The sequence below is a fragment of the Ischnura elegans genome, chromosome 8, assembly GCF_921293095.1.
Source record: "Ischnura elegans chromosome 8, ioIscEleg1.1, whole genome shotgun sequence".
NCBI lineage: Eukaryota > Metazoa > Arthropoda > Insecta > Odonata > Coenagrionidae > Ischnura > Ischnura elegans.
This window is the reverse complement of record NC_060253.1, coordinates 83013656-83027234: the sequence shown is the minus strand read 5'-3', so window position 1 is coordinate 83027234 and position 13579 is coordinate 83013656. Positions and strand designations below refer to the sequence as shown.

Sequence of the window (13579 nt, the reverse complement as noted above, 5' to 3'; positions counted from 1 at the left end):
CAATGAATACTTCAACTGAATGATATTGGTCAAATTAGGCATTATATGTTAACTAGTTACTATGTACGTACTTTGTTTTCTGCCAAAATGCTGGTAAAGTCAGGTTTTCATTTAGATCATACTTGACATAGTAGTTCTTACACATACTGGCATCTTATACCAATATGTCAATCAGAACCTTGTCAAATCACGCAGAAATTAGAATAATTTCATCATAAAAAGAAAAAAAATCCAAGATTACAATGGTCTCAATGTGCTTGCAAATTTCCATTGCTATTGGAAATCCAGTCATTGTTAAAGCAATTTACGTTCTTTTAAGGAAACTTCCCTTCAACAACTTCAACATTGTTTTTGCAAACAAGCTTTAACCAACAATGAAAAATCTGACTCAAACTCTCTCAGCCACGCTGATAGATCCAGAGATTGACCTCTTAGTGTCTCAGAAGAACCCCATCAATAAAAATGATATCCACACAACATTCGAATTCTTGAGGAGGAAATTTGCCGTGAAAAATCAATTGTCTAAACCAGGATTCAAATGTGGATCCTCCTGACACTGCCAGTTACACCAGTAAATCATTAGTCAAAGCAAATTTCTGATGGGGTTTAAACTGAATAAGCTGTTTGCGACAGGTGCACATATTGTTGCACAGGAAACAAGAGTGTGCTCAAAAAAAAGATCTAATCCTTTCATGAAGTATGCTGTTAGTGAGGGCTGCTCGAGTGCTCCATCAGGCGATACCACTTGTGTAGTATGTACAAGGAGGTTGTAAATATCTGGAGGGGGCACCACTGGTTTTGAGCGTGGAGCAAAGTGTGGGCGGAATGGGGGTGCTTGGGTAGAACGAGCCACGCCCACTTTGACTAAAACATTGACAATCCCATAAGGGTCAATGCTTTCTATTTGGTGAAATTTTTGGTCATAACTTGTTAATAGATTAAAATAAACTATGAAACACACAATATAAACCTTTCTTTCTTACTTCATTGGCAGGCTTCGCAAAGTTATGACTCAAACATCTTTTCCCAGGGAAAATTATTATCAATCACCATGGTTACATTTTACAACCAGCTCAGCTGAAAATAACATTTTACGAGAGTAAACTAGTCATTTCCTTGCACTTATACGGGTATTGAATTTTATTATAGCCAATGGAAATTAACAAATATAGTAATAAAGTATATTTCCAAGGATATCCCTGCCAGTAAAGTGGCTAACAGACACAGAGTTTATACATTAATAGAGGTATCACGAATGATGGGAAAAATCCGATGAGAATCACCGTCGGAATACTAATGATTATGGTAGCATTTTTCGCTTAATTTAGTTCATTTTGAGAACAAAACTTTCCCATCTCAAAATATCAGTCGGAGGATTAGTCCAAAAATTGTCAAAGTAAGATGGCAGAACTTAGACCACGTCAATAACTCGGAAACAGTGCCTCCAGATATTTACAACCTCCTTGGTGTATAACGATTACACGAGTAGTAGACACCGCATATTACAACTCATACCCCGAAACATTGGCAGCCATGGAGGAGATCAGCCGGTGGAGCACCAACGAAACCTTCGCTACTAAGTAGTGATGAGCGGAACTGTGATTTTCCAATCACTTCGTTACCTGTGACTGCTACTCATCAGTAACGGGAATTCTTAACTGTGATTGCGATCACTTAGGAGAATCCCTTTTAAAAGTCAGTGGTGATTTATGGCACTGCTATTCCTGCTATCATGTCCAATTCCAATGAATGAGCTCTCCGCAAAAGGAAGTACAGTAAAACCTCTTTACATTGTAATGGAGGGGACCAAAATTTAGGCAATTTGATATATGGAGGTTCACTATAGAGAGGTTTTAGTGATAGGCACCGTTTTTTCATATCCTTTGGAAATGAAGGCACTACTATCTTTTAAACCATTATATTTAAGTGTTTAAACAAACATGCATGCATTAGTGAACATGTATTTATTATTTAATAATTACAGAAAGCGAGGGCTATCGAGTGATTTTTACCATGATTCGAGAGAAAACGATGTGATATCTCTTAAGTCAACAGTCACTTAAAATGATTAGGATACTTGGATATCTTTTTTCTTATTTACTGTTAAGTATGCTCCCATATGGAACAAAATGGCGATAACTAATGGTTAACGTGAAAATTACTGCATATATAGGTGTTTAAGAAAAAAAATAAGGGTGAAATGTTTATTGCTCAAAATATCATTCCATGTATGTAATCGCAGCCTCTAATTAATTAATGGTCTCTAGTTGTCTCGGTACAATTTGTGGAGGTAGTTAGGCCATCTTGGGGGTGTCTCCTTGGTATGATAAGTGGAGGTTTTACGATAAATAGAGGTTCACTACAAAGAGGTTTGCCCCTAAATTTACATGTAAATCCGACGGGACCATAGGGGTGGTATGAAGTATGGAGGTTTATGATGTAAAGAGGTTTACTACATAGAGGTTTTACTGTAATAAACTTATTGAAAATTGGAAAATCACGCAAAATAATTTTTAGTGAATAGTTCTGATTCTGAGTTTATATTATAATAATTAAGTAAATGTTATTTGGGAAAGGAATTGATAAGTGGCAATCATTAAAATCCCTCGGCATTTTTTTAACATGTTTTATATTCAAACAATCATGATTCAAACCGTTAGCTGTAAAATTCGTAATGAATGTTTTATTCTTCATGAAAGATGAATGAGGCAGCCTTTTTAGTACTTTAGGTAGATGGTAGCAGTGGTAACAGCCGAAGCTATCTTCACGGCATTCACAGTCGCAGTGATTTAGAGTATTTAGTGATTTAGTCACCGGCAATGATTGGCTACTTCTCGTCAATGACAGGTAGTGATATATCGCTCATCACTTGGTAGCAGCCTGTGCTATCTTCACCGAATCCAGTGATCCAATCACAGTGATTTCGAGTATTAAGCCACGGACAATGATTGCTACTTCTCAGTAACTGTTTTAATCACAATTAGCGATATATCGCTCATCACTACTACCAAGAGTGTACTCGTTACGCCACTATTATAGGAATGAATGCAAATGTGTTGCTTTATGAATGACTGACCTTTTCCAAAGCCTTACATAAGCAAGCAACATAGAATGCAGTCACACACACAGGTGAAATGCTACATGCATCAAAGGGGGAAATTCGCACCAAAAAAGTCATTTGACTTGACCGGGATTTGAACCTGGATATCCTCATTTTTGGTCGCAAATGCTGCCAGGTACATCACCAAGCAGTGGCGTAACTATGAGGGGGGGGATGGGGGAATGTATACCCCCCCAAAGCTTCAGAGAAATCAAAAAATTATTTAAAAATCTTGTCTGGATTTGATACATAATAACTACCTCTGCTTAAAGTTAAATTATAAGTGCCAAAATGATGTGAAATCCTTTTTCATGTTATTTTCCAAAAATTTTCCTGAACTCCCCGTTTCCTGGGGGAGGGGTGGTTGCCCCCACTAATCTCCCCCATTCCCCCAAAAGCATATCTCTAGTTACCCCACTGTCACCAAGCCATTTTTACGTTTGATATCACGGTCGTCATTTGTAGACACCAATTTCTTTGGACATTACAAAAGGAAGTGCCTCTCTTGAAACTACCAGCTGTGGTGTATACTCAGCCTCAATATCCACTCAGGATAAATAAGCTCCAGCCAATTAATTATAGCTTTAAAAATATATAATTCTCTCTTGGACGGAAAGAACTTTGTCATTGGCCTTTTGCCAGTACATAAACCTCCTCTCCCATTTCAGAATGAAGTGTGGAGGATAATGGAATACCATTGGTGCATGCTGGCCACTGATGAATGGAACATGAGACGACAGACGGGTCTCTGCAGAGCCCCTCATTGGCCCTCCTTAAAGCGTAGTGTTCTGCGTGACGTCCATGTATGCAATTGTCTCCTCTCCTCTCCACCCATTCCCATCCTCCGCTCTGAGTGGAATCCCATCACTCTGGAAGCCAAAGGCATCAATTAAACCATGCAGACCAGAGAAGACTTGGTATACATAACAAATTCTCACCCTTCACTATGTGGAAACACATTACGATCATTGGAAATAAATACTTCCCAAGCAGAAATCAATATCCTAACCAGTGCTGTAGTTGGAGCGGTAAATCCAAACTCACTATTACGGTACCAGTTAAACTACCTTTTTAAATCATTAAAAAATAGCCCTACTGTAAATTGTCCAATGGATTTCAGAAAGAAAAATCGGAAATCATTATTTACTTGTTCGGAGTTATCTTGTGGCACAACTTGGAACTAATACAAGAGTTGGAATTTCATCGTGGCTGGATGACATGTTCAGCTGTTGGCAAATTGTGTGAGTACCGCCTAAAATTTTTACCCAACAACAGCACTGATCCTATCAACATCCAGACAACATTTTCAGCGCAAACGTATGACATCCGTGCAATATCTATGTTAATGCAATTAACATTGTATAGATATCAGTCATATATCGAAAGGACCCACCAAACAAGGTTGCAGGGATGTCCAACAGTGGACATGTTGGTCCATATTACAACATCTCTTAGGTTTCTTCACAACATTTAATAAGTATCTATACAATAGGTGTGCTTATTATACTTTTTGGTAATCCTCAGACATACAAACATGACATTTGTGCTCTTCAACTCTATGCAGTTCCTAAAAATGCTACCTATGGATACTGTTTGGGATACCAATTTGTTAATATCACGGATATTACAACTTGGATATACATATAAGAAACAATTTTTACAACTTGTTGTGGATGTTATAAATTGGATATCTATGTAACGTTGCCAAAATATCCATTGTGTTATAACGTGTTTTGAATATATCCACTTTACAGTGGGGTAACAATGGGGGGCATGAAGGGATAGATCCCTTCCAAAGCTTCAGAGAAATAATTTTTTTTTTTTAACCATTGTCTATAGTTTGGACGTACAATAACTGCATCTGCTTAAAGTTAAATTTTTAGTGCCAAAATGATTTAAAATGTATTTCCAGGCATGTTATTTTTTTTATTTCCCGTAACCCCTGTGCCTGGGGGGGGGGGAGGGGGGGAGGGTTGCCACCTTAGCCTATCTCATCCTCCTCTCCCCCCCAAAGCATAATCCTAGTTATACCACTGCAACCTTATTTAGATATCTGACGGATATCGACTACTGCTTGGGTTTGTAATGTTTCTCAGAAAGTAGAATATTACTATGTATGTGAAATTATATCCAAATACAGAAGACTTCAACCTAGGTAAAATGGGTTCATAGGTCCATAGATAAATTCCTGCCTCCACCCTCCATTTATCTGAATGCTGTGGAAATCGTGTGGATTTAGAAATTCGTAGAATGTGTAAAAAGACACTTGAGGAAGCAATGCAGGTCTCTCTGAATAATTATGCAAAGCATTGAGTGCACTCAATGTAAAATTAATGCCCTAGAAAAATTTTCGTCACCAATCGGATAAAATTTCAAGGTGATTCAAATAATAATTGGAAGTAAATAAGTGAAAGGTGCACATTTTTGGTAAGAATATGCAAGGCCACCATCCTTTAATAATATGTTTTAGCATTTTAATGCCTAGTTTGTCCATATGGGCAAGGGGATAAAGCTCAACTCAAGGTGACAGGGTGGTTTCCTATTATTTTTTATTGCATAAATCAAAATATCATTTCTCCTGGAGTACATACTTCATGCTTTTAGATTATTAAATGACGATATCTATTTTTTGTGATTAAATGAAAAGTGAAAATTTTCAAGCACGCGAAAATGCTACGGCTAAGTATGAATGCTGGGAAAGCCCGTGTTACGTCATTGTGGTTCCGGTTGCCGCCATGCGAGGCCACTTTGGTGTGAGGCTATGAGCGCCGCCGCTATGATGCAGGCTGCTAGCAGGTAGCACTCGATTTAAATAAGGATCATTAATACCCTATCAAACGAAGGAAACTTTCCGATCACAGGCAATTTTAAAAGGTGATTATTAAGAGATGTTTCCCTGAGGTCTGTGCCTCATGCATGCATTGGTAATCTCAGGCGATATGTAAAACTCCTATCTATTCGAATAGAATCTAGGTCCCTGTGATGTCACATGGAGTGGCATCGTATGGGTGCCAATCTGACCTTTTCCAAATGAGGTAAAAATTGACCATTAACATTCGTCTAAACTGGGATTTCTAAAACCAAATAATTTGTACATGATGAATACACTAATGGTGGGTAACGAATCGCAATCAATGCCTTTCATTTTCTTTGATGAAGGAAACAACCCTATTGTACATGTTTGAGGCCTTGATATGGCTGGACACTAGATGTAGCATCAAATATTCATGGATCTCTCCATCTTTGAGGTTTTTTTCATGTTGGTGGTCAGACAAACAGCCAGTCTGACAAAAATACCATCATATGCACTAAGGGACTAGATGCTTCTATTTAAAGTCATGCCTGAGGGTTAAAAATGACTGAAAACTTCACTCAACTGCTGAAAATATTGGAGGAAAATCATACTTTCTGTAATCTTTCTCCTCAAGTCACTGGGGAGCACCCACATTATTCATAAAAGATCAGCTTACTGCCCGGTCTCACCTTGTTCTTTGTGTTGAGGTTATCCGTTATGTTAGGTGTCTCGGGCCCTTGCTCCTCACTCAGCAGGGGTGGCCACAGGGCAGGAGACAGGTCCTCCCCTCCCCCTCCTCCTCCTCCATAGTCGATTGAGCAGTGGGTCGTGTGGCATGAGAAGGAGACGGCTGATGTGTATGGAGATGATCCGTTAGTTCGACCACCACCTCGACCAATTGGTGCCCCTCCCCTTCCCCCAACGCCAAAGCGACTCCGCCACAGGGACGTCGTACCCTCTTTGGCTCCCACCCCACTTGTCGGCCTCCTACGCCACCGTCTCGCCAGTAGCCTCCGGACCCCTGAGATTCCGACACCCCCCCCTGTCCTTCCAGCAACTGGACGGAGCCGGGACACCACCCCCTGCACACAAAAACGTTAGGGGAGACAGGTGCTCTCAGTAAAGTGCAATAAATATTTGCCTATTTTCCCCTCTGTGGGTTTGGTCAACTCTTTTTATCACTAAGGTTTCTAGAATGGATAACTATTACTGATACCACTTCTTTTTTGAATAAAGCGACTCAGGTTTTGATGAGTAATCATCATTGATTGGCATAAATTATTATCAATAAAAAGATAATAATTTACGCTTGATGATGATTATTCATCAAAACCTGGGTTACCTTATTCAAAAAAGAAGTGACATTAGTAATAGTTATCCATCCAAGGAACCTTAAAATGGAATACAACACAGTTGAAAATGAGTTAGTGAATTTTCATTTTATCACCACCCCTTGGAGTGCTGGGGAGCTCGATAGTACTCCTCCATCTCTGACCAAAAGTTCTGGGTGCTCCATCATGCTATTTAAACAGAGCCAACAATTGATCCTTGTAATTCAAACTTTGCCAACATATGACATGAAAGGGAAAAACTTTTATGATGCGGAACGTTTGTAGTTCCAAAATTGATCCCTGGCATTATTTTGCCTATGTTTTATCTTGTCTGATTTGCCCATCATATTTTTTTGCTAAATTACTTCAAAATAATTTCATACTTCAATCAATACTTCAGCAAAATAATTTTGGCATAGTTCCTAGAAAAAGTGGTTTTCACTGAAAGAGTTGATAATATATTGACAAGCCAAAATTTCCCCTTTCATCACAGAGACCCTTAACACTAGAACCGCGGACAGGACCTTTTTGTCCCATCGCTCTTTGCAAATGTTTGCCATTCATGTACTAGTGGTTTTATCCCTTTGAAATTCACTGACTTTAATTCATTTTTTATGCTCTTTCGAATGGGGCTATATTGAAAATATTGTACGATGTTTGGTTCGCGAGAAAAATAACAATTTACCTAGAACCGCGGGATGGGACTTTTTTGTCCCATATGGGGAAAACATACAATTTCAGTTTTTTTGTACACTTATTTTGTATTTAGCATAATAACAGTTTATTACGAAGGGGCTTGATGCACAGATACCGTTATTCTGCCAGTTAGAAGTGCAGAAGGGAATAATCTGTACACTGAGCCGGCCGCCTACTCACGCAGCGCCGGCCGTGTCACCTCTGCCCAGTGCATCTGCAGGTCTGAGCTTGCAATGCACACACTTCAAAATAAGTTTACTGTATTCCTAGTAATACTTAATAAAACGTTTTAAACATTACCTAAACACGTGTTTTGTTCACACAAACCAGAAAAAACCGTCAATTATACTTAAACATGACAGGATCAACGTATTTTGTCAATGGGACAAAAAAGTCCCATGCCGCAGTTTTGGTGGGGTTGGAAAGTTCAGCGGTTCTAGTATTAAGGCAAAGAAAGCTCTAAAGATGTGATCAATTTCATTCCCAAATGTTGGCAAGGAATCAGGTGATACTTTATTGAACAAAACTTGATATAAATGCCTACATTTGCATTAACTGGAGGTTGATATGACTTACATCATACCTCAAATTTCAGGATTGCATACATATCTGGGAATTTTTGGGTGATTAGGGACCTTACCTCGGGGAGATGACCCTCCCACAGGTGGTGGGGACTGCCGTATGGCAATGCTGTCGCCACTCTTGGAGAATCGGTGCGCCGAGGGCACCTGGTTGCCCAGGGTTTTTGCATTGATGGTTGTGTCCTTCTTGCCCAGGTCACGGGACTTGCGTGGGAAGGAGGACAGGATGGCGCGGGAGGTCCTGCGACTGGAGCTGCCACCATCTGCGTACCCCGAGGAGAGCCACCACTGCGCCTTGCCATCTGCACCGGCCCCTTTGCTGAAATGGTGCAACCAGATCTTGGCCACCTCAGCGCGCACCTCTCCATTCATGAAGCAGTAGAGGATGGCCACAAAACATCCCTGTGCAGAAAGAGGGGCAACAATGCATCTGAGAGGAGTGGTACAGAAACGTGGGCACTGACTTTAACTTTACGTAGTCACCCATAATGCCACAAATTGTGCAGAAATTCCACCAAGAAAAAATCATTTGCCACAACCGGAATTGGAATCCAGATCCCTTGATTTTCGGTTGAGTACCTCGGCCAGTTAAGCTACCTAGGTATCATTCCCTTCTGTGGAAATTTGTGAACTATACCAGATACTAATCCAGTTACTAATCTAATCCAGATTATACTACATACTATCCTTTTAAGCTCAAAAATGGCCTTACCTGTATCTCGACTATATGGAAGAATCGTATAAAACCAGTGTGGGCAGAATTGTTCAAGTAATAACACCTAATATAAAATTGATTGTTTGAGGCGTAACTTGGTGAAAGCGATTCATTATTAAATTAAAAAGAAGAACTTTGAGCTTTCACATTCATATGATATTCTGGTATTAATGTGAAAGCACAAAGTTCTTCTTTTTAATTTTAATACCTAATATAAAAGCATGAATATGTATGTTACATGGTGCAAGTTAGTGTGTGTTAAAGAGGGGTTGTGGTATGGTGAGCACAGCCCAAAATCTATAATTTAACTGGAAAAATTGGGGTTTGTCTTATATGCTGGAATATATGGTAAAAATATACAGGGGTGGATTTTTAGGGGGTAGGTCACTGGGGTCATGGTCCTCCCCAAATTTAATAAAAAATTTTTAATTTTTATAATATTTACATCTTTTGTATAGTTGTGAAGGAGTAAAGGGAGTGTGAATGCAATTGCATGGTTACAATTCCCAAACATGAGAGAAGTTTGAGTTGTATTTATGGTAGAGCATAGCAAGGAGCTTCTGAGAGGATCGTTATGTAAGAGTTTTAAGAAAAGGTTAGTGAAGAGTTTGATGTGGAGTGTAGCTCTATAGGGTGCAGAAACGTGGACATTGAGGGAAGAAGACGAGAGAAGATTGGAGGCATTCGAGATCTGGGTATGGAAAAGAATGGAGAAGGTGAAATGGACAGAAAGGAAGAGGAACGACGAAGTGCTGGACATGGTGGGTGAAGAGAGGCAACTTTTTGATGAGATACAGAAGCGACAGAGGGTTTGGATGGAGCGAATCTTTAGCGGAGAGGGGATGTTGAAAATGGTGTTAGAGGGTAGAATGTTTGGTAAATGAGGGAGGGAGAGGAAGAGAATATATTTTTAGGTAGATTGAAAGAGAGTAGGCCTTACAGTGAATTGAAGAAGGCTGTGCTGGAAGGAAAGGGAGGCTCCGAGATAACTTCTTTAGTACTCTATGGAAACCTACCTTAATTTGTAGAATACTATGTTAATATAGCCAGTGGCGCAGCGAGGGGGGTTTTGGGAGATAAAACCACCCCAGAGCTCAGAGAAAATTTAAGTTTAATCCATTTTAATTAATTGGATTGATATTACTAATAGAATAGGGTAAGGATAAATAAAATATCCCTCAGAAAGCCGTAAAACTTACCATTTTGAACCATTTATCTTAAATTTCCGCAATTTATTAATTTTGCACCTACCGCTTATCCTGGTGGGTATTCCATACCCCCACACACCCCGGTATTAGTTGCAACTAAAACACCCCAGCCTTAATTCCTAGCTGTGCCCCTTAATATAGCAGTCCCGACTGTAAAAACGCCCCTCTCTCCTGGGGGGTATTCCATTCTCTCCAGGCCCAGGTCATGTCCCTTCCCCAAATTTGATGCTGAATCTGCCCCTGGTTATATATATTCTAGGCGTTCTTGTAAATGAATACATGCCTGGAATGAAGCGAAGAACTGGTCACAGAAGAGCCAGATTATCTCGACCACGTGGTTCACACTGGCAAAGTACATGCCCAAGAGGAGAGTATAGTGGATTCCAAAGAGGGGCACCAGCACCAACGTTGACTTGGCCCAGCGCCTGCAAAAAGATGTCAAGCATTTTTTGAGATCAGGACGGGCTGCCAAAGGCATGAGGCCATAAGACTTATTGTTAGAGATTATTAGAGAGAATTTTCAGCTCCTTGAAATATGGTTTCATATGTATTGAGGAATAAAATTTAGAACTGGTGAATTACCTAAATTTAAAAAAATAAAAATTGAGGTATAAATATAAGCAAGAAGTTAAACACTAGTCGTCAGTGGTTTTGAGAGAATAGCAAAATTGAGAATATTGAGACTGGACATTCTTAATCACTCTCATCAAATAAGGAAAAGATATGGCTCCAAGTTAATACCCAAATTCATAATAAGACTCTCAATACCATAACTACTTCTGGGGCAATTGAAACTCAAGATTTGAATAATAACTAATTGAAAACTGGATTATTCCATGCACCTACAAATTTTTATCTTTGTATAATCATTATTTCACTTGAAACAGATATCACATCAATTACTACAGGATGGTACCAGAAACATTTCAAAGAGGAGAATTCATTCAATGTGATACTTTTATCCAGGCCATTGGAAAAGATATATTTCGTTGCATTGCATACAGATGTTAATGTTTTAAAGAAACATCTATAACTACTGGACAAAATTTCTCAATTAAGTAAAATTGAAGACTATAACAATAACATAGGTACCTATGTACCAACAAATATATGCATTATCTAATGCTACATGAAAATACTGGAGATAGCATGCAGCAATGAACTCTAATAAGTCATGGCTGATAGAATACAAATGCCAAAGCACAATTAGTTGCCAAAGATATTGATAAAACATAGGAGTTGCAAATTCCCATTTCTGTAGATTTAGTATGCCAGCACATTTTTGAAATTTTGAAAGGCATTAAATGGCAGATGACAAATGTTGATGCATATACAGTGAGCCTTCACTCCCTTCCTTACCCCACCAATCATCTACATTCATAATTTTTTGCTTGTAACATCTCTGCCCTACAACCCAAATTCACCCCCAGTGTGCCGTACCAATCGGTAACAAAAGTTATCCTGGGCAAAAAAATAGGTTCCAAGAATTTTCTCCTTGTGGGATGTCATTTGATATAATTGATACTGGTTGGAGTCGTTGTGATTGGTTTTAATTTTTAAACGGATATTTCTGATTGGTCAGCAAGGTGAATGGAATTTGTTGAACTTGAAAATATTCATTCCAAAAGTGATAGGAGCCCTCTCAGTGTGTCATCAGGGTGAAAATTTTCAAGCATAACAAAAAATTTTGATCGTGTTGCAACCAATCAGACTTAACCATTCAGAATAAAAATCGATCAGAATACTTCCACACAGCACAAATCCATACCAAAACACGTGCTAATGGGGCATGAATCGGACATATCCATTTTTTGCAGGGAACCCACTATAGTTGCTGACACAAAAATGTATTTATTTAAATATACCTTCAACGAGCACCCAAAAGAGCATTTTCATAAGATAGCTGAAGGAATTCCTATCTGTGTCAAGTACATCCCTCGGGTAAGTGGAATGGATTAATATTATCGCTAAAACTATTTATGGCAGATTTTATTGGCAAATATATCTCTTAGGTGATCATATATAATGCATTAGGTAAGCATTACCCCCTCTAGTTTTTATCAACCCTATTTTGAGATAATGGAGTTCTCTCCTCAGCATGTCTGCTGTACTGAGCTCAAAGACCCTCTAGACAGAGCATTTTTGCAAGAGATTCGTTAAGAAGGGTCTCACGGATAATCATGCACTTTCAGCACCAACCATTTTGGACCCTTCCTAGTGGGGACTTTGCATTATCTCGGACTTTGAAGGAAGCTGGGCTCCCTCCTTTTGGGTTTATACCAGCAGCATTGGTTTGCAGTCAATCATGCTTTGTTTACATGAATTAGCTATATACAGTAAAACCTCTTTACACCGTAATGGAAGGGACCTAAAGGGCATAGCCGGATAAGGAGGGTGAAAAGTCCCCCCTCCCGGATTTTTCCCATACTTGCGGTATGCAATTTGGGATTAAATAGGACAAACCTCCCCACATTTCCAGCCCGCTAGAGGCCCACCAGGGCCGGCTAGATCGAAAATACGATTTTCACTATTTTTTTAATATCTCGGTTAAGAAGGTATATTTTTTAATGCAGTTTGCGGCATTTGAAACCTTATTTAATGGAGCATATTTCCAATTGTTTTCAAGAACTTTGAGCGAGACAAGAAGATATGGCGTTGATTTGAAAATTTCTAATGCATGTTTTTATAAAATATGTTTGAGAGGGCCAAAAAGAAAAAACGTTTTCTGGAGGTGTTTTTTAATACCTTTTGGCTGGCGTATTGAAAAAATAACTTTTAGGTGGTGGAACATCGCGAAAATTGCGATTAAAAATATGCGATTTTTGCCATTTGGCTCTATGCTCTGGCCCTCCATAACACCCCTTTTTATTTATTATAGTATTCTAGTGATTAAGGTGCCCACCACAGGAACAGAATTGCATGGATACTGGTGCCGAACTGGAGGTTCACTATAGAGAGGTTTTAGTGATAGCTACCATTTTTTCATATCCTTCGGAAATGAAAGGCACTACTGTCTTTTAGACCATTATATTTATGTGTTTAAACACACATGCATGCATCAGTGAACATATATTTATTAATTAATAATTACAGAAAGCGAACGATATCGCATGATTTTTACCATGATTTTAGAGAAAATGATGTGATCTCTCAA

At 39.0% G+C, this 13579-nt stretch overlaps 1 protein-coding gene across 1 annotated transcript in view; it reads right to left on the bottom strand.

The window, feature by feature from the left end:
- Window positions 1-3676: 3676 nt before the first annotated feature.
- Window positions 3677-13579, bottom strand: part of LOC124163405 (parathyroid hormone/parathyroid hormone-related peptide receptor-like) — a 49796-nt gene continuing 39893 nt past the window's right edge. The window contains exons 8-11 of the mRNA XM_046540290.1: window positions 10709-10850; window positions 8562-8904; window positions 6584-6976; window positions 3677-3969 (exon numbers count right to left, since the gene is read on the bottom strand). Of these exons, the coding sequence (XP_046396246.1) occupies window positions 6882-6976; window positions 8562-8904; window positions 10709-10850 (580 nt within the window). The 3' untranslated portion in view covers window positions 3677-3969; window positions 6584-6881. The remainder of the gene's footprint in view (window positions 3970-6583; window positions 6977-8561; window positions 8905-10708; window positions 10851-13579) is intronic.